Source organism: Peromyscus californicus, unplaced genomic scaffold (assembly GCF_007827085.1).
Source record: "Peromyscus californicus insignis strain IS unplaced genomic scaffold, ASM782708v3 Scaffold_18__1_contigs__length_77618521, whole genome shotgun sequence".
Taxonomy (NCBI): domain Eukaryota; kingdom Metazoa; phylum Chordata; class Mammalia; order Rodentia; family Cricetidae; genus Peromyscus; species Peromyscus californicus.
In genome coordinates, this window is record NW_026294480.1 from 59,878,921 (window position 1) to 59,901,136 (window position 22,216).

General features: G+C 44.3%; 1 protein-coding gene and 1 pseudogene across 1 annotated transcript in view; both read right to left on the reverse strand.

Annotated features, from left to right (window-relative positions):
* Arsb (arylsulfatase B) overlaps positions 1-22,216 on the reverse strand; it is a 170,335-nt gene that overhangs the window by 66,733 nt on the left and 81,386 nt on the right. Inside the window, exon 6 of the mRNA XM_052743557.1 lies at positions 77-147. Within this exon, the coding sequence (XP_052599517.1) occupies positions 77-147 (71 nt within the window). The remainder of the gene's footprint in view (positions 1-76; positions 148-22,216) is intronic.
* On the reverse strand, positions 3,992-4,110 carry LOC128113891 (uncharacterized; annotated as a pseudogene).

The following is a 22,216-nucleotide window of genomic DNA, read 5'->3' on the forward strand; positions in this document are numbered from 1 at the left end:
AGTGCTAGGCTAGCATGCTGGTGTCTCCTAAAACACAACAAAATGTTTAACACAGCAGTAAAGGCTGGGTACTCACACGGCGAACTGTCGAAAAAGTCCCGATCGATGTTATGCAGCAGCTCCACTCTGGGGGATGGGCTTCCTTCACTGGAAAAGAAGTTTTAGGAAAAGTTAATATCTTCTGCAGTGGGCATGCACTGTTTTATGACTTCTTTTCTTGATGCCTACAGAAAATAACGAATCTGCCAGTGAACAATCTTATCATAATTCAGATGTATCCAAAAGCTGTGGCCGGTGGATCTGCATGGGGTCATTTGTCTATATCATAATAATTACTGTAAGCACCACATAAAAATGTCAGTGTCGGGCATAGGATCACACCACGGCTATATTTAAATGTGACCATTCTTTATGGAAGAAACACAAGTCATCTGTGGGGATGTCACACTGACCATGTAGAAGAAATGAAGAAAGAACATCTTCCAAAACGGTGGCCCCAAGATTGCAGATGCAGCAGCCTCCTCAACATTAGCTATGATACAATCTTCAAATCTTTCTGATAGCCAAAGAGGCCACAGATTTGGTTTTTAATTAATTAATTGAGTCAAGGTCTCCTGTGGCCCAGGCTGACTTGGAACTTGCTATATAGCAAAGGCTGGCCTTGAACTCCTAATCTTCCTGCAGAACTTCTGGGGTTGTATGTTTATACTATCATACCTGGATCACAGATTTAATAGAAATACAGGTTAAATCCATGCCTTTAAAATCTTTTTTTTTTTTTTTTGAGAGGACATGTAACTACCTAACCTATATTGCCCAAAGAACAAATGGATGTCACTTAGTCCGATCTGTTCCTGTTATAGGAGAGAAATTATGTCTTACTGGAAGAATATTGGGTTGTGTGACTTTGAAAGCAGGGTTCTTTAGAAACTGAGAATGCTAACATCCTGTAGATCCCTGTTCACCTTGACCTCGTACAAACTGTGAACCAACATAAACCACTGGAAGAGAGCTGAGGCCACTTGCTAATCTAGTATCCCTGCTATGTATTGCTGGAGGCAAAATACTGTGACCATCCCAGGACACATACACATGAGTAAATGAGAAAGCTCTTGACATAACTAAGAAGACATGACTTCCAGACCCAAATTCACAGCTAGTTGTCTATAATAGCGATTTGAGATTTCAAAGACAGCAACATTTCAAAAAGTGCCATCCATCAATTTACAACTTGGTGTTTCCTAAGCAAGAAAATGTTGAAATACAGTTAATACATTGAAAACCAAATCAAAAGAACTTCAACTACTATCAACACTGTTTCTTAAACTAAGTTAATTTCACACACATAAACACACATACAGAGGCACACAGCAAGAAGAACACAATCTGGATATATTTAATGTGAATATTTTGTAAGAGTTCAAACTGCTCTTCCTTATTTCCATGAAACACTCCCACTAGAGAGCTGAAGGTGAATAACTCAGAAACGGCCCTAGTCTCCGGGACAATGCTCAAACAGGGTGTCCCACAGTCCTCAGTCCTGAGGGGCAACACTGCAAGATGGGTTGGTGTTGACTGCAAGGCACATCTCTAAGGACCCTGCTCTTCCCATTTTCTCCTGAAAACACAAACTGCCTACCTACAGATTCTGGAGGCCGACAGCTCGTCCCAAACTGGGTTTGGTTGCAGAGGCTCTGAACGCAAGGAAGGGGAGATGTGCAAAGAGAGCAGAAACTATAAGGAAATGTGAGCAGGGGGCTGGAGAACAGGGGGCTGGAGAGATGGCTCGGCAGTTAAGCACATGTACTGCTCCTCCAGAGGACCTGCGTTCAATTCCCAGCAATCCTGTCAGGTGTCTGGAACTCTAGCTCCAAGCCAGAGCCCCTGTGGATGCCTACACTCATGTGCACATACGTATTCAATTAACATAATAAATAAATAACTCTTTAAAAAGAAAATGTGAACAGAACGATGACGATGGTGGTGTCATGGGCATAAAAACAAGCAAACAGAGTTAAACTCCTGAGTAACAATAACGAGGAAGTCGGAGGGGAAAGTCAGACTGAAAGCAGTAAGTCTGGGAAGAGGACAAAGCCATTTGTTAAATTTAGATGTAACTAAACAGAATTTATGTGTTATATTTTTAGGGAGAAAATTGAAGATAAACATTTTTCCTGGACTGCAGAATGCGTGAACAGTTCATTTAGTTCAAAAGAAGGCAAGAGTGAGGAAGGAACCCCTCTAAACTTCAGGTTCTCCACTCCTATGTAACCACTCACCTCTAAAACCAGAGCTGTCCGGAGTATCCCAAAATATTAGGTAACGGGGTCCTTTGGGTGCCAGCCCCTAAGGCCCCTTTCAGGGTCCAGAAAAGATGCTACTTAACAAGCGAGGGAGACCTAAGGGTCTGAGGGCAAAGGGATGAATCAGCTCACACCATTCCTCTCTGCATGTCTTTCTATTGCTCTACTCTGCTCTCTCCCTGTTCCAATCCTCCTGCTTCTCCTCATCTAGCCTAATAATATTCTCTTTTACAGGAGGCTGGAAGCAATAATAAAAACTAAGAGTCACCTCTCATTGGTCAAAAGCACATTCCTAGGGTAGACAAGGACAGAGCCATGTACCACGGCAACACAAGGTTTCAGGGTCTCAGGACCAGAGGGAGGGAGCGCAGTGCCCAGTGGGACAAACTGAGACACAGCTCTTTAATAGCAGACTTGGCAAGTGAAGAACTGGTATGCTTTTCTTAGGGTGCAAAGAACTGGCATGCTTTCTTAGGGTGCAAAGAACTGGCATGTTTTTCTGAGGGTGCTTTATGTGGATAACCTTGGGTGGACACCTGCAACTCTGACCTTATGCATAACTGTAAAGTTTTAAACTTATGATCTATATACAAAGGCCTTTAGTCTAGTTTGAACTTGCTCTGAGGTAAAATGAACTAAATGTGTGCAGTTAGTCTGGGCAAAAGGAATAAAGGAGGCTTTTAAGGGTCCACAGTTCTCGTGGGACAACAGATCTAGTTATGAACCATATCCTAGTATATTTTCTATATACCAAAATTGTACAGCTAATGAAAAGTCATCTTCCTGACCATCCACGGATATAGGTGTGCCCATAAAGTTGGGATGCAATCATGAGATTACAAATATGCATTTCATGAAAATGCACGGTAAGGGGGAGATATCATAGCTGTTATTGCACAAGTGAATTACAGATGAAAACAACAGAACTCAGAGTCAGTGGCCTGCAAGCCCTGCTTGACAGGGTACACCATCTGAGAATCACTCCTCTGGTGGGTTGACATCTGAAGTATCAACTGCTGTAGGCTGAGTTTGCGTCCTGGCCCACAACAGCTTGTGACAATCGCTCCTGACAATTAGGCACAGTAAACAAAGGATACTTTTCTACTGATTCTGGAATTTTATGTGTGTTACTAGTTCTCATTACTTCACTATTCTTAAGAGCCACAAGTATTTCAAAATAAGTAAACTTAGTAAGAGATGTGACTTTCTGAATACCAGAGGTTGTGGACAATCCTTGTTGACTATTCCTTGGGAAAGTCTTCACAGGCAGACTTCTTAGGATGCCAATAGGCTCTCTACGTCCCCAACTGTCATAGTGTATTATGATTCTACTTCCAAAATATGCTAATCAAGGTATTTTAGTAAGGATGTGGTTAAAAGACATGCCGAGAAAATACAATACGTGACAAGTGGTTTAAACAATGACAAACATACTTAGGGACTCCAGATTATTAAGAAAACCAAATCGACATTTAGGAGAATTGAATAAACTATAAATCTTGTGTTGCCTCATCTTAAAAACATGTAAAATCTCAAGACAATCTCATATAATAATTCACATGGGCTAACCCTTTGGAAAGAGATGGATTTTAGAAATCTACAGATGATTGTTTAAAAATTTTTAGAAATATTATAATAATCATCTAGAAAAGTATGCCCAAGACCCCGGCACCCTGGCTTCTTAACAAGAACGCTGCAAGTCAGAGTCTGACACCAGATACATGGTGTTGGCCTTGCCAATAAACAAGAAGATGCTCTTCCACAGCCAGGAAATGAGACTGCCACAGCGGACCAAAGACATGGAGAGGTGAAGCTTTCAGAGATGCACACAGGGCTGGGGATGCAGCTTGATGATGGAGCAGTTGCCCAGGATGTACTAGGCCCTGGGTTCTGTCCCCAGCACCACACAAAGCAATGCTGCCGTGCACAAGAAGGGATGATGGTAATTGTGGAAATATGAAAAAAATATACACCAAACTGTTTGCTGGGATGAGGAATAAGTACAGTGAAACTGAAGAGGACTTTCACTTTCTAACATGCTTTTAAACCATTAGTAAATGTAAGCAGAATCAAAAATAGGTATACTGAACACTCGGGGAAGAGAACTGTGAGTCTGAGGTCAGCCTGGGCTATAAAACAAACAACAACAACAACAACAAAAATATTGTCTGTGGAAATGTCCAGGATGGCACAAACACAACACTTCAAACAATAACAAGGCCAAAACTCAGATGCTCACATAGTCTAAGAGGCTAAAGATGGGACAATTATCCATCTCAACAAATACAATGTATGGGTAGTATTAGAATGCGTTAATAAATATTTGGATTTTAATTGTATTCTCTCTACTTGTAATCTATCATAATAACTGATCGTGAGTCTTGCAATTTCCTTGCAGATCTTTGAACAAGATGGTCTTTATTTACGGTTGGAAATAGCAACAGCTTTAGGGTGATACATTCTCAATTCCATTGCTGAAGTCGCTTCTTTTGCCTTTAGTAAAGGGTTCAGGGTCTCAGTGCTGAGGACAGGGGATGGGAGTTAAGAGGAGCAAAAAGGGAAGAGGGAAATTCCAAGGGAGGAGGAACGAAAACATAGGGGAGTGGAAAGGTAGGGGGAGCATGAAGTTTCCATTCATAGCTACAAGGTAAGTTATCAGCACAGATACATTAATAATTCTCTCTCTTTTTAAACAGCGTCAGTGCAGGAATGCACAACCAGGCACAGGAGAATGTGCCTATAATCCCAGTAACTCAGAGGCTGAGACAGAAACACATGAGTTTAAGGCTAGCCTGAGCTGCATAGCAAGACCTCAGTTCAAAAAACTAAAACCCCAACCAAAATCCATCCAGTTAATCTCAGCAGAGACTAGAGGATAAGCATGTGTGTGGATCTGGGGGTGGCGGCCTGGGAAGGGAGGGTGGTGAACTGAGAAATCTCAGAAACTTCTGCAAGCCTTATAGTTTTGCCTGGGAAATAACAGAGAGAGAATATTTGTAAAAGCAAATAACCAATGACCCAGGACCATACTCTGAGAGGTAGATATAAGACAATATAAACTGGACCATGACTTCTGTATTCCCTTTATAAAGTACAACCAGACAACTGTAACTTCAATTTCTAATTAATGTAATGTTCTCTCTTGTACAAGAGCATCTCCCATTTTAGAGAAAACCACCAGTGTTAACACAGCCCACTCATTATGAACTATGTATTTAAAAAGATGAGATGTGATCTGCTATCTATGAATTTTCCTTATTTGGAGGCATTTGAACAGGTACTGGAAGTTTAGCTGCTTAAGTAACACTCTCTTCAACAGGTGATGAATTTCATCTGGGAAATTCCATCTCTCAATCATGACTGCTAATGTTTGTGGGAAATATTTTTTCCATAATCATATACCTGGTCTTAGGTAAATCAAATCATGGTTGCTTTGATCACAGCAGAGCCTGAGAAGCTGCACTGTGCTCACCCCCTGCTCGGCCTGTAAGAAGGGCCAAAGCAAGAAGTAGACAAATAACTATGCAAAGAAAAAGGACAGAATCACCTTGTTCACCTCTAACCACTTAAAGACAGGACTGCCTCTCAGCAGTGCAGGGGATGTGTTTCATCAATGCCATTAAGCACCAAACTTGGACTAGTTTGGGTTTTTGATTGTTTTGGCAAGGCTGAATTGAATAATAGCAACTAGACTAACACAGAACTTAAAATACTTGCCATAGGGAGACTGCTCAGCAGTTAAAAGTGCTTGGTACTCTTGCACAGGACCCAAGTTGGTTTCTAGCACCCACATTGAGTAGCTCTCAACCACCTGTAATTCCAGCTCCAGGGTATCCAATGCCCTCTTCTGGCCTTCACATACATGTGAAAACACACACACACACACACACACACACACACAAATAATAATAATAATAACAATCAAAATAATAAACCTTTAAAATACTTGACATGTATTACTCTCATTTAATTCTCAACACCACAGTTCCAACCTTGGCTAGGGTGATTGATTAGGTTGATCCAAGCGTGGCTAAGGTGATTAGTTAAGCTGATCTAATCTTGGCTAGGGTGATTGGTTAGGTTAACTCCAACCTTGGCTAGGGTGATTGGTTAGGTTAACCCCAACCTTGGCTACAAGTGATTGATTAGGTTGTCCAACCTTGGCTAGGGTGATTGATTAGGTTGATCCAACCTTGGCTAAGGTACTTGGTTAGGTTGCTAACGTGACCCCTGGTTGAGCAGATGACGGAACTGGGTTTGAAACTCAGGCTGATGTACTCCCTAAACTCCACTCCTAACCAATATGCTATACTGTCTGCTCAGTGAAGTGTTTACACATGGCTTAGCATCTCTTTGGATGTTACACCATACATTTAGCTTATTTTTATGACTCCATAAACAAATACCTTTATGCAGGCTGGCTTTATGTCACCTTGGTACACGCTCGAGTCATTTGGGAAGAGGGAACCTCAACTGGGAAAATGCCACATCAGATGGTCTGTGGAAAGCCTGTGGGACATTTTCTTGATGAATGATTGGTGTGGGAGGACCCAGGTCACTGTGGGTGGTGCTACCCATAGGCAGGTGGTCCGTGTGCTCCAAGAAAGCAGGCTGAGCAAGCCATGCAGAACAAGCCAGTAAGCAGCACTCCTGCGTGGCCTCTGCATCAGTTCCTGCCTCCAGGTTCCTGCCTTGCCTTCCTATCCTACCCGCTTCAAAAATGGACTACGATGTAGAAGTAGAAGACAAAATAAACCCTTTTCTCCCCAGGTAGCTTTTGGTCATGGTGTTTTCTCAGAGCAATAGAAACCCTGAGACAATCTCTAACTGCAAATCCCTCTATTAACAAACATGTCAATCACTTTCTCCATTCTTTCCCCATATGACTGGCAAAATGGTACGCTGTTGTCACTGGTGACATTTCAACATTTCATTTAAATTAACCTTTAAATTTCATATTTTCTATAAGAGTTTTATTTGACATATTGATAAAGAGACACTGGCCAGTGACTATGTGTCTCAATACTTTCTAGGACTCTACAGTTCCAGATGTCGAGGTCGCAGCATCACTGTCCATTTACAGTTCCCAGGTTTTGACTGCCATTGTGTTCCATGTCGACGGCTGAGGCAGAACCCCTTCCCAAGGATCAATGAGACGTGATTACCACTAGCTGCTGACCATCTGTCACAAAAGACACATCCTAGAAGACCCTGTCACACTCTTAGAAAAGGAAATAGTAACAGCACGTTTCAGAGGAGAAATTTGGAAGGAAACAAATAAAACCCAAACCAGTGGCTGCTAAAAAACATGAAGAGACCTGCCAGGATGATTTCCACCCACGTGTGAGCATGGACATCTTCCTTGTAGCTCCACTTCCAGCTGCTGGGCTCTTCCTGCATCCAGACCCTGTGCTGTGTTTTCACACGCATTCTTCCTACATTCTCACTTAACCGCTAACAAGACAGGTATCACTGTGCTCACATATTATCTAACTCATTATTCTTTGCAGAGGTGTGGATTGAACCCAGAGCCCTTCTCGGACATGCTAGACAATCGCTGTACCACCGGGTTTCATTTCCAGCCTGTGTCACAGCCTAACACACGATGAGATGAATGCCTGAAGATATCAGTAAGCACATGAATGATAAATGCAGGAGATGGGATTTGAACCGGAGCCGACCACAAAGTACACACTGAAACCATTACACTTGGCAACCACTAGCAGGACTTACATTACTCACTGTATATGTGTGGGTCCTGGCTCTATACAAAACCCACGCTCCTTGAAAGCCCTGTAACATGCAAACATTACCATGAGAAAAGAGGTTAGGCATGGGGATTATAAAATTTAGACAAAATTTGGTAAGGATGTAAGTTGAATTTATTTGCTGGAGGGTAGGGAACTATTTTTGCATTGCTATTTACTTTTATTAAGGAGCTTGTTAAGTTTTTAAAAGTAGACTACTCAAGAAAAAAAGTAATTATCAAAGAATCACACTCTTAACGCAATATTTTCCCATTGATCACAGACTCTTGGGTTAGTAGCAGGACAAGCCATAGGGGATGATATGCCCTTCCTCCAACTTCCATTTTAATACCTATGAAGGATCTGGAAAAGACGAAAACTGGCAGCCGTATTGGCAACTAAGCAGGAGGCTGGCTGCCCAAGCCCTGAGGGGCTTCAGTAATGCCAACGCCGAGGAGACTAACAGCATACTTTTTGGTTTTACAATAAGGATCAAAACCTGATCCAAAGAAAGCAAAAAAAAAAAAAAAAAAGACACTCACTTGGTCTACCTCTAACCTCACCACGGAGGGGCCACACAAGACAAAAATGGGCAGTGATCTGTTCTCAGAGCTGGCGGCTCTCTGTGTCCATCCACAGTGCTCTCTTGTCTGTATCCACACAGACAACAAATGGCAAAAGAACAAGGATACTCTGTAGCGTACTAGAATGTGATGCAGGTTAAACTATGGGAAAGAGAGAGCTGTACCGTGCAGTGCACAGTGAGCACAGACTGAGGCACTGTTAGCAGACACAGGAACAAAGAAGGGAATCAAAACCAGCCACCAATCAACATGATTCCCGCACCTAAGGCTGAGGGTCAGAGGAGCAGAGGGGTTGCAAAGACAGTAAGGGTCAGAAGAACAGAGTTTGCTATGAGATCGACTCTCCTAGGGATGTCAGAAACTACACCCGAAAAGTCTTGCCAACATGGCCGCCTGCACAGGAGCTGAATAAGAACGACACCAATGCTAACATGGACAGAGAAAGTCTCATGAGGCCTCAACCCTATACAAAAAAAACCTACAGGCAAATAAGGAATGCTGAGAGCAGAAGAAATAGCCTTCCTCAGGGGAGAGCGACCAAATGGTTATCCAATACCAAATGGTCAGCCCTGAAAACACATAATGAAAGGCCGCCAGGAGCGGAGCCGCGGGCAGCGCAGGCCGGGCCGCATCTCCGTCCCCGCGCCAGCCGCCCGCGCCCGCCATGCGCGCCCCGCAGCGGCCCGCGCGCCTGGGCCCCGCGTCGTAGCGCGGTGGGCAGAGACCGCAGGCTCCCAGCCCGGGCCCGCCGTGTCCTCGAGCCCGATTGGCGCCGCTGCCCGGCGCCAGCGCCCGGTGTCGCCGCCGGCGAGGGTGGTGCGGGCCGCGACCCGGGCGCCCGGGGCCCTGCGGGATGGAGCAGGCCAAGGGCCGGGGACCCTCCGGGCGGTGCAAACTGGGACCCGGGTACCCCCGGGGTGGGGCAGCTTGGGGACTCGGGGACCCTGTGGGGGTGGCGCGGCCTGAGGACTGGGGAGCCCTGCAGGGAGGTGCAGGCCGGGACCCCGGGACTCTTCTGGGGTGGTGCTGAGGGGCCCCAGCATGCTTGCTTGGCCTGACGCCATCTTGAGCAAGGCCTGAAAAGTACGGGGAAAGTTCATAGGCACAGGAACAAACAGGGTATCTGCGGCCGGCCACCTGGCCCCAGAACAGGGTACTAAAGCTCAGAAAAACAACTTGTACCCTGGATGAGAGCCAAGTCAGCAGGCGTGTCGAGCTCGGGGGAAAAACCACGAGCTGTCCTGAGTTTGAACCTGGCCTCATACGAATCGTCCAATCAGAACCCTGTAAACTATGCTTCCTGCTTCTGTACCCGCCCTTCCGCTGCCCAACCCTATAAAAACCCTCCACTCCAGCCCGTCGGCGCGCCAGTCTCTTCAGCCTCTGGAGGGACTGTGTCGCCCCGGGTACCCGTGTTCCGGAATAAAGCCTCTTGTTGTTTGCATCTGACTTGTGGTCTCGGTGTGATCTCTGGGCGAGGGTCTCTCCAGAGGGAAGACTACCTACGGGGGTCTTTCAATACATACAAGTAACATTATACAGACTGAGAAGGTTTTATTTATGTATTTAGGAATAAACATAAAAACGCACATGTGTATGTAACAATAAAGAAAAAAGAGGCTATGAATTTGGAACAGAGCAAGGGGAAGGTGGTAGAGAGGGGGGTTTGGAGGGAGGAAAGGGGGAAGGGAATGATGTAATAATTATATTTTAATCTCAAAAAAATTTTAAAAAGGAAAAATAGCAAATAATTTCTTGAGCATTTTCTTTTCATGAACTGTACAATGTAGTTGATATATTGTGCACCCCAATAAACTTATCTGGGGGTCAGAGAACAGAACAGCCACTATATTAAAAATAGGTTTAGGCAGTAGTAGCACACGCCTTTAATCCTAGCATTTAGGAGGCAGAGATCCAAAGTTCAAAGCCACACTGGAAACAGCCAGGCATGGTGACACACACCTTTAATCCCAGGAAGTGATGGCAGGAAGCAGAAAGGTATATAAGGCCTGAGGACCAGGAACTAAGTTTGTTAAGCATTTTAGGCTTTTAGCAGCAGTTCAGCTGAGACCCATTTGGATGAGGACTCAGAGGCTTCCAGTTTGAGGAAACAAGATCAGCTGAGGAATTGGCGAGGTGAGGTTGGATGTGGCTTGTTCTGTTTCTCTGATCTTTCAGCCTTCTCCCCAATATCTGGCTCCTGTGTTTTTTATTAATAAAACCCTTTAAGATTTGTGTTACAGTACTTGATAGTCGTTGACTCCTGTGAGGAATGTTCCATCTGAGGTTTCTGGTTGTTTTATGTGAAAATGCTGAAAGGACCCAAGAACACAGGAGTTTCCACTCCCACAGAACAGTGATGACCAACTAAATTTAAATATTTCACACAACTCCTTCCAAGCCTCATGGGTAAGGAAAGCAAGTAAGAGTACCCAAGTGTCAGCCTACAGCACACCGGAGACTGGGTACCCTTGGACCCCAGACGGAAGTAAGGAAAGACCATCCAGGCCCAGAAGACAGGCCTGGACCACCACCCTCGGGGTAGAGGCAGTCCAGGAAGATGACAGAGTGACAGAGCATAGGAAAAGGTAGGGGTTCCAAATCACTTCGGATGTAAAAGAAAGTCACACTTTACGTGACAAAATGCTAATACACAGTCAACAGCTTGTAGATCTGAGAGCGCTCTGGATACTGGGTAGTTGAAAAAAAGTGGCTAGGCATGTGTAGAAAAAGGTGGCAGTGATGGACCAGTGCCACCTTGAGAGGAGAGAGAGAAGATGGGTATCTTTTGGAAAATATGGCAAAGGGGAAGCAGGAAGTGGCTGAGGAACAGGTTCTCTTCCCCCGAGACCATCAGCAGTCCAGGGGAGAGCAAGCCACGGCCAGGAGGCCATGGCCATCACAGAAACCATCTGGGTCTGCTGTAGTCATGCCGTTTTCTTTCCCTTTTCCTCCTTGATGTTTCAAATGGGGTCTGTAATATCTATTCTTGGTTGTCAACTTGACTATATCTAGAATGAACTACAATCCAGAAATGGAAGGCAAGTGATCTGGATCTTGAGGCTGGAAGGCACACCTTTAAAATGAGCCCACCTCCTGCTGGAAGCCCATATAAGGACAACGGAAGAAGGAACGGGGTGTGTCGATTCATCCCCTGTCCGCCCTCACCTTGTCAGCACATCCATTCCTTCACTGGCACTGGAGTCTACTTCTTCGGGATTCCAGCACATACAGAAGACCAGCTGAGACACCCAGCCTCGTGGGACTGAACAACTACTAGATTCTTGGACTTTCCATTCACAGCTAGCCATTGTTGCACTGTAGCCTATGTTATCCCAAAGGGGGGAATTCATTCTCTACCTTCTATGACTCTAGAGAACCCTGACTAATTCTCATTAGTCTCATTCTGCAGCTGAGGCTGTCCTAAAACTATGTAACCCACTTTGCCTTCAAACAGACAGTGATCTCTTGTCCCTAAGTGCTGAGGTTACAGGTGGGAGCCACCACGCCAAGCTCTGAAGTTTCTTTGGAACTGAGAGAGAAATTAAACTACTCAAGTCCCACCCTAGCAGACTGCCTGCTACTGCAGGCCTAGGAAAAAGCAAACACATCTGAACATGGACAAGGCACTAGATAAGAATCTGCCATGAGTACCAAGTTTCCAGGGAAAGAGAAAAAAAAAATACAGCAAATGAGAATCCAAAACTTTTGGCTAATGAAAACTACTTTCCTACTATGGAAAGAAAGTCACAAGCAGAGGAAAACTGTCATATGATATTTCAGCATGAAGCAAATGTAATTTATAATTAACTCAGTAACTGTCAATATTTAAAAGCAAGAGGACCACTTCTCAGCCTTTTGGGTAGAATTAAGCGAAGAAAAAAACACACACCAAGACTTGGAAACTCAAAATCCCAGGTCCTGCCCTAGGGGAAGAACTGGACTGAAGAAATAAATAAGTAAGCCCAGCATGGCGGCTTATTCCTGCCATCTCAGCAGGTAAGGGGGAAGTAGCAGGACTAGAGCCTGTGTGAGCCCAGCATAAACTACACAGTGAGTCCCAGGCCAGCCTGGACCACAGTGTATGCAGGACTACAGCCTGTGTGAGCCCAGCATAAACTACACAGTGAGTCCCAGGCCAGCCTGGACCACAGTGGATGCCCTATCTAAAGGAGAGAAAAAGCCAAATCTCTCAGAAACTGGGGACATAATAGATAACAAAGTGTGTGAAAGGCTGAAGAGAAATGAAGAAGATAACTCAAAATAAAGAGGCAAAAAGGATCAGAGAGAAACTGCCAGAAGTTTCAACTACTACAGTCGGAGTTTCTGAAGAAGAAAATGAAACAATGGAATACAGTATTTAAAACTAATGGTAAAATCTTGAACAAAAGCCCTGGGTGTCCAAACAGAGAGAATCCATTTTGTATCTGAGAAAACTGACCCAGAACGGTGAACTCTGAGACACACCCAGCAACAGTCTCTGACTCTCCACAGCAACAACAGTGACAGTCACAATCCCCTGGGCCTCCAAAGGAAAGCCTGTCACCCGCAAAGGACATTAAATTGGGCTGAAATTTGACCTATCCACAGCAACACATGAAACAAGCAAAGACAGGGGTAACAGTTAAAAAATCCAAGGAAAGACAGCATGAGACAAAGGTGGTTTTTTTTAATCATTTGAGATACTTTTCAATTATCGGGGTTATAAAAAATGTTTTGATAGGCATGTAAGAATCTAGAGAATCCTGAGAAATTTATCCAAGAAAAATACTTCCAAGGAAGAGACAACTGTGAATGCTCCAGAAATGGATGGATGGTTAGTATTAAGTATAAAATCAAGGACCTAATTGTAGAACAAAATTGTGGAGAGGAGATCACAGTATTCCATGTGATATGCTCTGACAAAGTACAAATAACATACTTAAGGCTAAAAGATGTAGGAAGTAGAAAGGTAAGGCTGACCAAGCTAGTCGGGTCCCTTATGGATAAAAGAATTACCAAAGGATATTGGTGAGCAATTGAAGAAAACAGAAATTGTTCTAAATGTTAAAATTCCAATAAATAAGATGTAAAAATAGAACATTAAACAAAGTGACAAAGCTAAGAATAAAAATGGTAATTGTAGTAACAATATATATAAATAAAACTTACCCATCAGAGGAAAACGTGTTCAGATTTATCACAAAGCAAAACAAGAACTCTAATTAATTGTGATAGACTACATCATCTTCTCCAGGACACACGGCATGGTCTGAGGGCCAAGTCTTGAATTTAAAGAACTGAACCCCAAAAGCATCTCCTTTGACCAGGAGAGAGTTAGACCAGAACTAACTAAAGTTAAACCTGAACATGGCAAAGAAGGTGGGAAGCAGTGACGTCAAAGGCATGCTCAATTTCTTATCAGTAACTTCCGTTTTTAGCTAAGACAGAGACATTCGCAATTGGGATTTGCTCACCATGGTTCCTAAACCACTCAAAACAAATAAGCAAAAACCAGCCAGAATGTATAAAGCAAAACACCAGATGTCAGTCAAAGGGCAATGATGCTTACAGGCGGGAAAAGCTAAGCCACGTGACTGCCCTGAGGGAGTTTCCAAGTGCTGGTGGACGATGGAGGGGGCCTGGGAGACTCCCCGAGTCGAAGAGACAGAGCTGAAAACCCAAGGAGTTCAAGAAAGAGAGTTCCAGAGAAGAGGAAGCTACACAAATAGAACCCGGGAGCTTTGTAGAGGATCCCTTAGAGCATCGCTAACTACTACTTACCACCAAGAAGAGACCCAGCTGAAAGGCTGACAGGGACAGTGTTCAGCATTCACACCAGGTGAGAACAGCTCATGGTGTTCCCAACTGGAAATACTTACAGCTCATCCAGCAATGGGCACAGAAGGCTTTGACTCAGTAGTGGGGGATAACTGGCCCTAGAATAAATACTATCCCAAGCCTGAGTAATTAAGTCACAAAAGTCTTACTTAGCATTAGCTGCCAATCACTGGGAAAAGAAGCTTCTCTGATGAGAGCTGAGAGCTGCAGTAATCTATGGGCATGGAGTTGAGTATTTGGAAGGCAATTCGATACTATGTCCTTGTAGCAAAATAATAGTAGTAGATTCTAATCTGGGGCTTATGACCTTGCCAGCCATGGGTTCTTGGCCATGTTTACAGTTTCAGGTATGAGTTCTGACCTCGGGAGTAGGCTGGAAGCCCAATCAGAAAGCAACTGGTTACCTCTACAGTATTCATGCCGCTATTGTACGATAAGCTTACCTCCAATGTGATGTCTATATCTCACCCCTGCCCTCAAGGCTCAGGGAACACTGCAGAAGAGAGGGCAAAGACTAGAAGAGCAGAGGGTGGAAGTCTGCCTGGAAACAGCGTTTTCTGGATATAACTACTGTTGCTCTCACAAACTCACAGCAGGTAGGGCTGCCTGCCTAATACTTGCACAAGATCAAGCCAGTCAAAACTCCAGTATGGGTAGGGGAGGAACTTATGAAGCTCCATCTCTAACTGAGAAACTTTTGGCAACTGATGACTGCCAGGGGAGAGAGAGTCAGCTGTCTTCAGCAGTGTGGCCCTGGTAGGCTGGCCGTGCTCCAACGGATGGCCCTACACCCAAGAACATATAGACAGAACTTATTGGACTCAATGGGTTATATAAAGCATGGAGGCCATACAGTGTTGAAAGATGGGATATGGTAGTGGGGATCTGGGAGTCTGGGGCAGTGAGGGGTAGACGTGATCAAAATACATTGTGTACATGTATGAAATTCTCCAAGAGTATATTTTAAAGGTATTTTTTCAGAAAAACATTACTCAAACAATGTAGTATCAACTGTATCTCTGAACAAAGCAAGAAGACCCACAAGAATACAGAAAGGCTGGGCAGCCACCAAGATGATGCCTGACAGTGAGTCAAAGATCGACAGGCATGGGAAGGTGACCCACAGAATGATCAACTAGTCACAATCACCCGGAACTACACACACATGTTGGGAGTTAGGATCCTTGCTAATTCACAGTTGCTACACCATGATGATGATACTGTATGTGTTAGGAGTGAAACAGAGTTAAAAGGCCTGCATTGAACTTTTAGGAGCAAAAGCACCACAGTGTGAGACGGAAAACAGAGATGTAATTAACTGATGATTGGACTTGGAGAGAAAATAATAAACTTGAAGAATGTAATTATTAATCCTGATTGTGAACTTGATTGGACTTAAAAATGTCTAGAAGATTAGGAAAACATACTTCTCTGTGTGTCTTCTGAGGTGTTTTCAGGAAATATTAAATCATGAGGGTTCTGACCTAAACAAATGGTTTAATCCATTGACAGATCCAAAATCTGATGAGACCCCTGGGAGAGATGGAGGCCTGGAGGGTGGGGCCTCATTTGAAGACATGAGTCTCTGAGTAAGTCCATTTGAAAGCTGTGGCTTGGTCTTGTCCCTTCTTGCTACTGGCTGCTATGAAGTGAACGGCTGCCTCTTTCTCATAGTCCTGCCATCATAGTGTTCATTTTTCTCTCAAGCCTAACATGACAGGTCCAAGAGGTCATGGACTGAGCACTCGGAAACCAGGAACCAAGAGAAGTCTTTATTTAAGTTGTTTGTGTCAATGTATTTTACTGTAGTGATGGATAGCAGACTGACAAAATGGCTTAGCAAGAGAATCTATTCAAAATAAAATACAGGAAAAAAAAATTAAATGAAGATAGCACCAGTAAGATAGGGGACAACTGTTAAGAATGAGTATGTCCATCCGGGCGGTGGTGGCGCACGCCTTTAATCCCAGCACTCGGGAGGCAGAGGCAGGCGGATCTTTGTGAGTTCGAGGCCAGCCTGGGCTACAGAGTGAGTTCCAGGAAAGGTGCAAAGCTACACAGAGAAACCCTGTCTCGGGGGGGGGGGGGGCGGGGGGGAGAATTAATATGTCCAACCTTCCTGAATCAATTTATAAGTCTAGTCTTGCTCGGTGCAGTTCACAAGGAGCTTTTCTGATAACTTAGGAAACTAATTTGTGAAAAGGCATGACTTGTCAAGAAAATTTTGTAAGAGAAATACAGTGAAGAGGCCAATGACGAATCTAGTGCATATTTCAACATCCTCAAAGAGGGAAGAGATGACAACAGTGAGCCCCTCACTGTGTGACACAGATCCCAGTACCAGTGAGAACGTAAAACACTACTACAATGACTAGGGAACACTATTCCGTTTCCATCTGGCTGTAATGCTACTTAGAAAGAAGAATAAGAATCAGAGGATCTTTGCTCTGACTCAGGGACTATTGGGCTTCATGGTTTCAGTGAAGCCGGTGGGGTGGGGAGACAAGTGATTGTTTGTTGGGGGATATTCCATCAAACTATGAACCCCAAGTTTGCATTTGCGTTAATTAAATAAAATTAACCTTGGGTCCGGAGGCTGCGTTTGCAACTAGTTGACAGAAAGTAATCATAGAGCCTCAGAGGGCATCCGGGAGAGATGGAGAGACCCAGGAAGTAGGAGGGAGGGTTTGGAGTGGCGCAGGTTTTTCTGGTTTGAAGAAGCAGAAGCACAGGTCTTCCATGGATGCCAGCAAGGAGAGAGGGTTTGCAGTTCAGCCTCTCTGAGCTCGCAGGTTTCCACCCCAGCCTTTGAATCTCAAGCCTTATTCATAACTAGAACAATAGAGATTTAGTTAAAACTACCTTCAGTGGCAGTGACAGAGCCAATGCCTGTGGGAGCAGGATTCCTGCCAGGGTATGTATGGCCTGAGCAGCTGGGCTTCTGCTAGAGAAGCAGGCTGCTAACTGCGGACTTGCAATTGCTGGCTGAGACAGCAGTAGATTGAGGCGCAGGCACTGTGCCAAAGTTAAAACAATTGTTTTCCTGTAACTTTCTTCTTGAACCTCTACTAGTAGGTAAAAATGTCTTCAGAACAGCACAGTAAGTTTTTAAGACATTGCACATGAGCAGTTAATAGTCAATTGTCATTGAAGTCAGGCCATACACAGAAGCGCTCCCCTTGGATGGGAAAGGAAAAACACATTCCTACCATTAAGCTCCAGGCTCTGATTCTGTCTTAAGATTAAATAAAGAGCAAATGCATGAAGAAAGCATATAAAGTGTGAATCCTTTGGTCTCCCTTTTGGTCATCCAATCTTATACAATGTCTTGAAACAGCCTGTAAGCTGCTTATTGGTGTAAAGGCAGGAAAAACACACAACGCTGGAAAGAACCTGGAGAAGCCTGGGTCCCCTAGAAATCATGTGTACTCTTGGAAGAAAGAGAAACTGCCCTATTGAAAGCAACATCACTGCCCTGCTAAGCTTTAACTGTCAACCTGACACAACCTAGAGCCATCTGAGGAAAGTTTCCATTGCAGAATTGCTTCGATTGGCCTCTGGGTGGGTCTGGAGTGTTGTCTTGATTAATAATTGATGCAGAAGGGCCAGGCCCACTGTGGGCAGCACCATCCCTAGGAAGGTGGTGCTGGGATGTATAAGAAAGCTTGAGAAGCATGATCCAGAGAGTACCTGGCAAGCAACAAGCATGGTTTCAGCTTCACAATCCTGCCCGGATTTCCCTCAACGATGGATTGTGACCTGGAGGTGTAAGCCAGATCATCCCTTTCCTCCCCCCAAGTTGCTTTTGGGCGGAGTGTTTTATCACAGCAACAGAAGGCAAACCAGGACAACCCTAGGACTCTGTTGTTCCTCTTAACATTCTGAAGCAAGTCGAAGAAGAATTGACATCCATGAGCTGAGGTAGACCTCTGCTGCACTGGCCAGCGCCGACTGCCATCCATTAACTGTCATGCCCATCTCATGCACCTCTGATGAAAAAAACTGCCATCGTCTTAAAAAACAGTTTTTCCATGCCAGGAAAAAAGCGCCTGTCCTCTGGGCACACACAGATCGAGTGTCTCTGACCCTTGGCTGGCCGCTTGCTTTTGCTGAGCTGGGAAGGCGGCTCTGACACCAGTGTGACTGGCCACTTTCTGTACCTGCTGCCGAGTGCGAGATGCCCAGCCACTGATGTGGAAAGACTTGAGAGGAGCCAGGGGCAGAAGCAGATTTGTTTTTTGGGTTTTTTTTCCAGGACCTTTTGTATCCTGAAATGATACGATCGAGAGTCATTCTTCACCGACTGAATAGGAATTTGCTGGGTTTTCTACAGAGCAAGCCTGGAATTGTTTGATCCAACTGTGGGGACAAATCTGACTTAAAAAACAAACACAAACGGGAAGCCCACTCTCCTATGATACAGCATACGTGGGCCATATTCTTCCAGTAACAGTCCTGAGGAACCCAGAGCTCTGGCTCCCTCAAGGGTTGACCACCGAGAGAACATTCTAGTGCTGGAGAAAGACAGCAACTCAGAGTTAAGGGTGAACACATATTGTGCCAATTTCTCTGCAGGCAGAAGCACAGAGAGGCCGGACTCTTAAAGGTCACTCCTGATTGAGATAATCTTAAGAATGAAATACGGGTTTACAACCTAAAATCTGGCAATACAGATGAACGTCCACGATGTGCACTGAGCTGCCAAAAATAATAGCCCCAGTGGGTCAAGAACAAAGGAATTCTCTCAGAATGAACAAAACGCACCACAGAACCACAGTGTACATTTCTGCCATGAAACAAAACAAAAATAAAAACTGACTCGGCGCCAAGCACGCCACAGTGGGGCCACGTCAGAACCAAGCAGCTTTACCTTGTCCATATTTTCTTTAATTTGCATGTCGGTGTGGTGTGCACGAGTGTGTGTCATGCACGGGTGTGTGAATGCAGGGTGTGTGCGAATCTGTGTGTGGAAGCCAGAGGTGGACACAGGTTTCGGTCTGCTGTCCTTCTCCAGCTTATGCGCTGGAGCAGGGTTTCTCACTGAACCATTGTTTTCCAGCTCATGTGCTCAAGCAGGGTTTCTCACCGACCCCTTGTTTTCCAGCTTATGCGCTCAAGCAGGGTTTCTCACGGAACCCTTAGCTTGCTGACTCAGCTGCTCTCCCTAGCTGGTTTGCTCCAGAGATTCAGGGTGCCGACACCTCCCTCGTGCTAGGATTATAGGCAGACCGCCATGTACCCTGGTGCGCCATGAGTGCTGAGGATCTGAACTTGGGTCCTCAAGCTTGTGCTGCAAGCACTCTGCTCACTGAACCATGTCTCCAGCTCCTCTTTTTTTTTTTTTTTTTTTTTTAATTTTTTGAGGTAAGAGCTCACTGTGTAGCTCAGGCTAGCCTGAAATTTGCCATCCAGCTGCTCCAGGGTGCTGAGTATTGTGCACCTGGCTTTTCTTCCTTCTTTATCAGCCTTCAGTAACTGTCACATTTAAAGTTGCTGGTAAACACGAACTGAAGTCAATGTTGCTGTGCTAGAATGTTTTTATTTCCTTTTCATCATAAAATGTTGTTGATTTTTTCTGCATCAAAGAAATAAGTGAGTCGTAGACTTGTCAAGAATTCCTTTTCATATTTTCCTATGTGTACGAAGATTCTGACATGCTTATGTCTCTCAGTGAGATCAGCTTTTCTTGCTTTTTTGTTCAGGAATCTGTTTCTCAGATGTGTGCTTGGTATTCCTTTAGATTTTCTGAGTGCTGTGGTTTGATTTTCTTCCACATACATCCTGAATTGTGAGGTAGTGGCTCAGCAGTAAAGTGCACTTGAAGTTCTTGCAGAAGACTCTCAGGTTCAGTTCTCAGCACCCACGTAGTGGTTCACAGCCATCTGTAACTCCAGTTCCAGGAGATCTGATGCCCTTTTGACCTCCATGTGAAGCAAGCACGTCCATGATATACATGCACACATCAAGGCAAAAATACTTTTAGAAAAGTAAAAATGTGTACTTTCAAAAGAGAAAATACAAATGGAAAAAACATTTAAGATTTTTTTCAAAGACTACATACGAAAGGCTGTGATGAAAATGAGTATTTCTATTCATCATGCAGTATGAATGTAGTCTTCTTGGAGAACAATATAGTTATATATAGCCATTGTCTATAAAGTGGTCATTTTTCTTTAGCACAATTAACTTAAAATCATTTATATATATAGAGAAAAAGTCCTAAATGCAGGCAAAGATTCTATGTGGGAATAGTTAGTTTCAGTGTTATTGATTAAAAACATCAGTTTTAAAAAAAATGAAGGCTAGGGCTGGAGAAAGAGCTCAGTGGTTAAGAGCACTTTCTGCTTTTGCAGAGGACCTGGGTTTAGTTCCCAGCACCCACACGGCCGCTCACAGTTCTAACTCCTATTCCAGAGGATCTGATGCACTTTTCTGCTCTCCATGGATACTGCAACTGCATACATAGTGAATTTACATTCATACACATAAAATAAAAATAAATAACAAATCTTTTTTGAGAGTTAAGGCAACGGTTTAACATATTAAGGAGCCTTCATCAAAATAGTATTTGCTAGCAGCAGCTGAATGACATAATGAAAAACTGGTTATATAGAGCAACTGTTTATAAAATGATTATTTTTCTTTAGCACAATTAATTTCAAACCTGTTAAATGAGGAAAAAGATAAGGAAAAATAGTGAAAATATATTTGTGTGTGTGTGTGCGTGCATGCGTGTTATGTGGTATGTGTGTTACTGAGGGTTGAAACTGGGGCCTGTTCATGCTAAACAATCACTTTACCACTGAACTACATCACTACCCCTGAAATGAATCTTTTTAAAGGAAAAATATTTGGTTTAAAAAAGAAATTTCAATATTTATAGGCTCTTCAGTTCACTTGCAAGTTTTTTCAAATTGTCACAAATTGGCAATGTCAATAAAGTGTTCTCCTGTGGTCCTTTGGCATATTTCTTATGGCATTTAATACACATAGCACAAAATGTGCTGTCTGATTTCTAAGTCACTGGTAAGGCTTCTCTGGTCAGTAGCAAGCTGTTCGTAAAGTTGTGGAGGAGCAGACAGTTACATACACGGAGCAGAACCCAGAGAACCCGGCAGCCTGGCTCCACAGCCACCACAGTAACGGGCAGTAGAGGTGAGTGACAGTCCCCTCGTCACAACTGAGAACAGTGAGGCAGACAGGCTTGTCTGTCACCCCCACCCTCAGCACTGCAGTCACCAAGCCGTGCACCACACAAGGGTGCAGGAGCCTCACGTGGGCATTCTTCATGGTGGGACAGTTGAGCACAAAGGTTGGGGAACCATCCAATTATTCAGTATAAGGACTGACTATGTTTGCAGCAACAGGCGTAGCACCAAGGAGTGGATCAGTCTCCAGCCCAACATAAGGAACATCCCAGGAAATAGTGAAGTGCCGGAGATGGACAGGCTGTGCAGGCTGAATGGGGGAGAGGGAGGGAGTGGGGGAGGGAGGGGGAGGGGCGGCAGACAAGAGTGGCAGAGACAGAGCTTCAATTCAAGGTAACATCTACAGTCCTTCATACTCGTAGCATTACCAAGAGTGAGCACGGATGACAGAAAGAAATTGGGGGGGGGGGGGCTCACAGAGCACTCTCTAAGTCTAGGACCAGCGATGCTGGTGAAGGTCCCCACTCACTATATACAGAGACCCTACGGTGGCCACCTCATGTGCCAACCTTCCTGTGCAGGCCAAAGTGATGGAGATTACTGGCAGCCAGGGT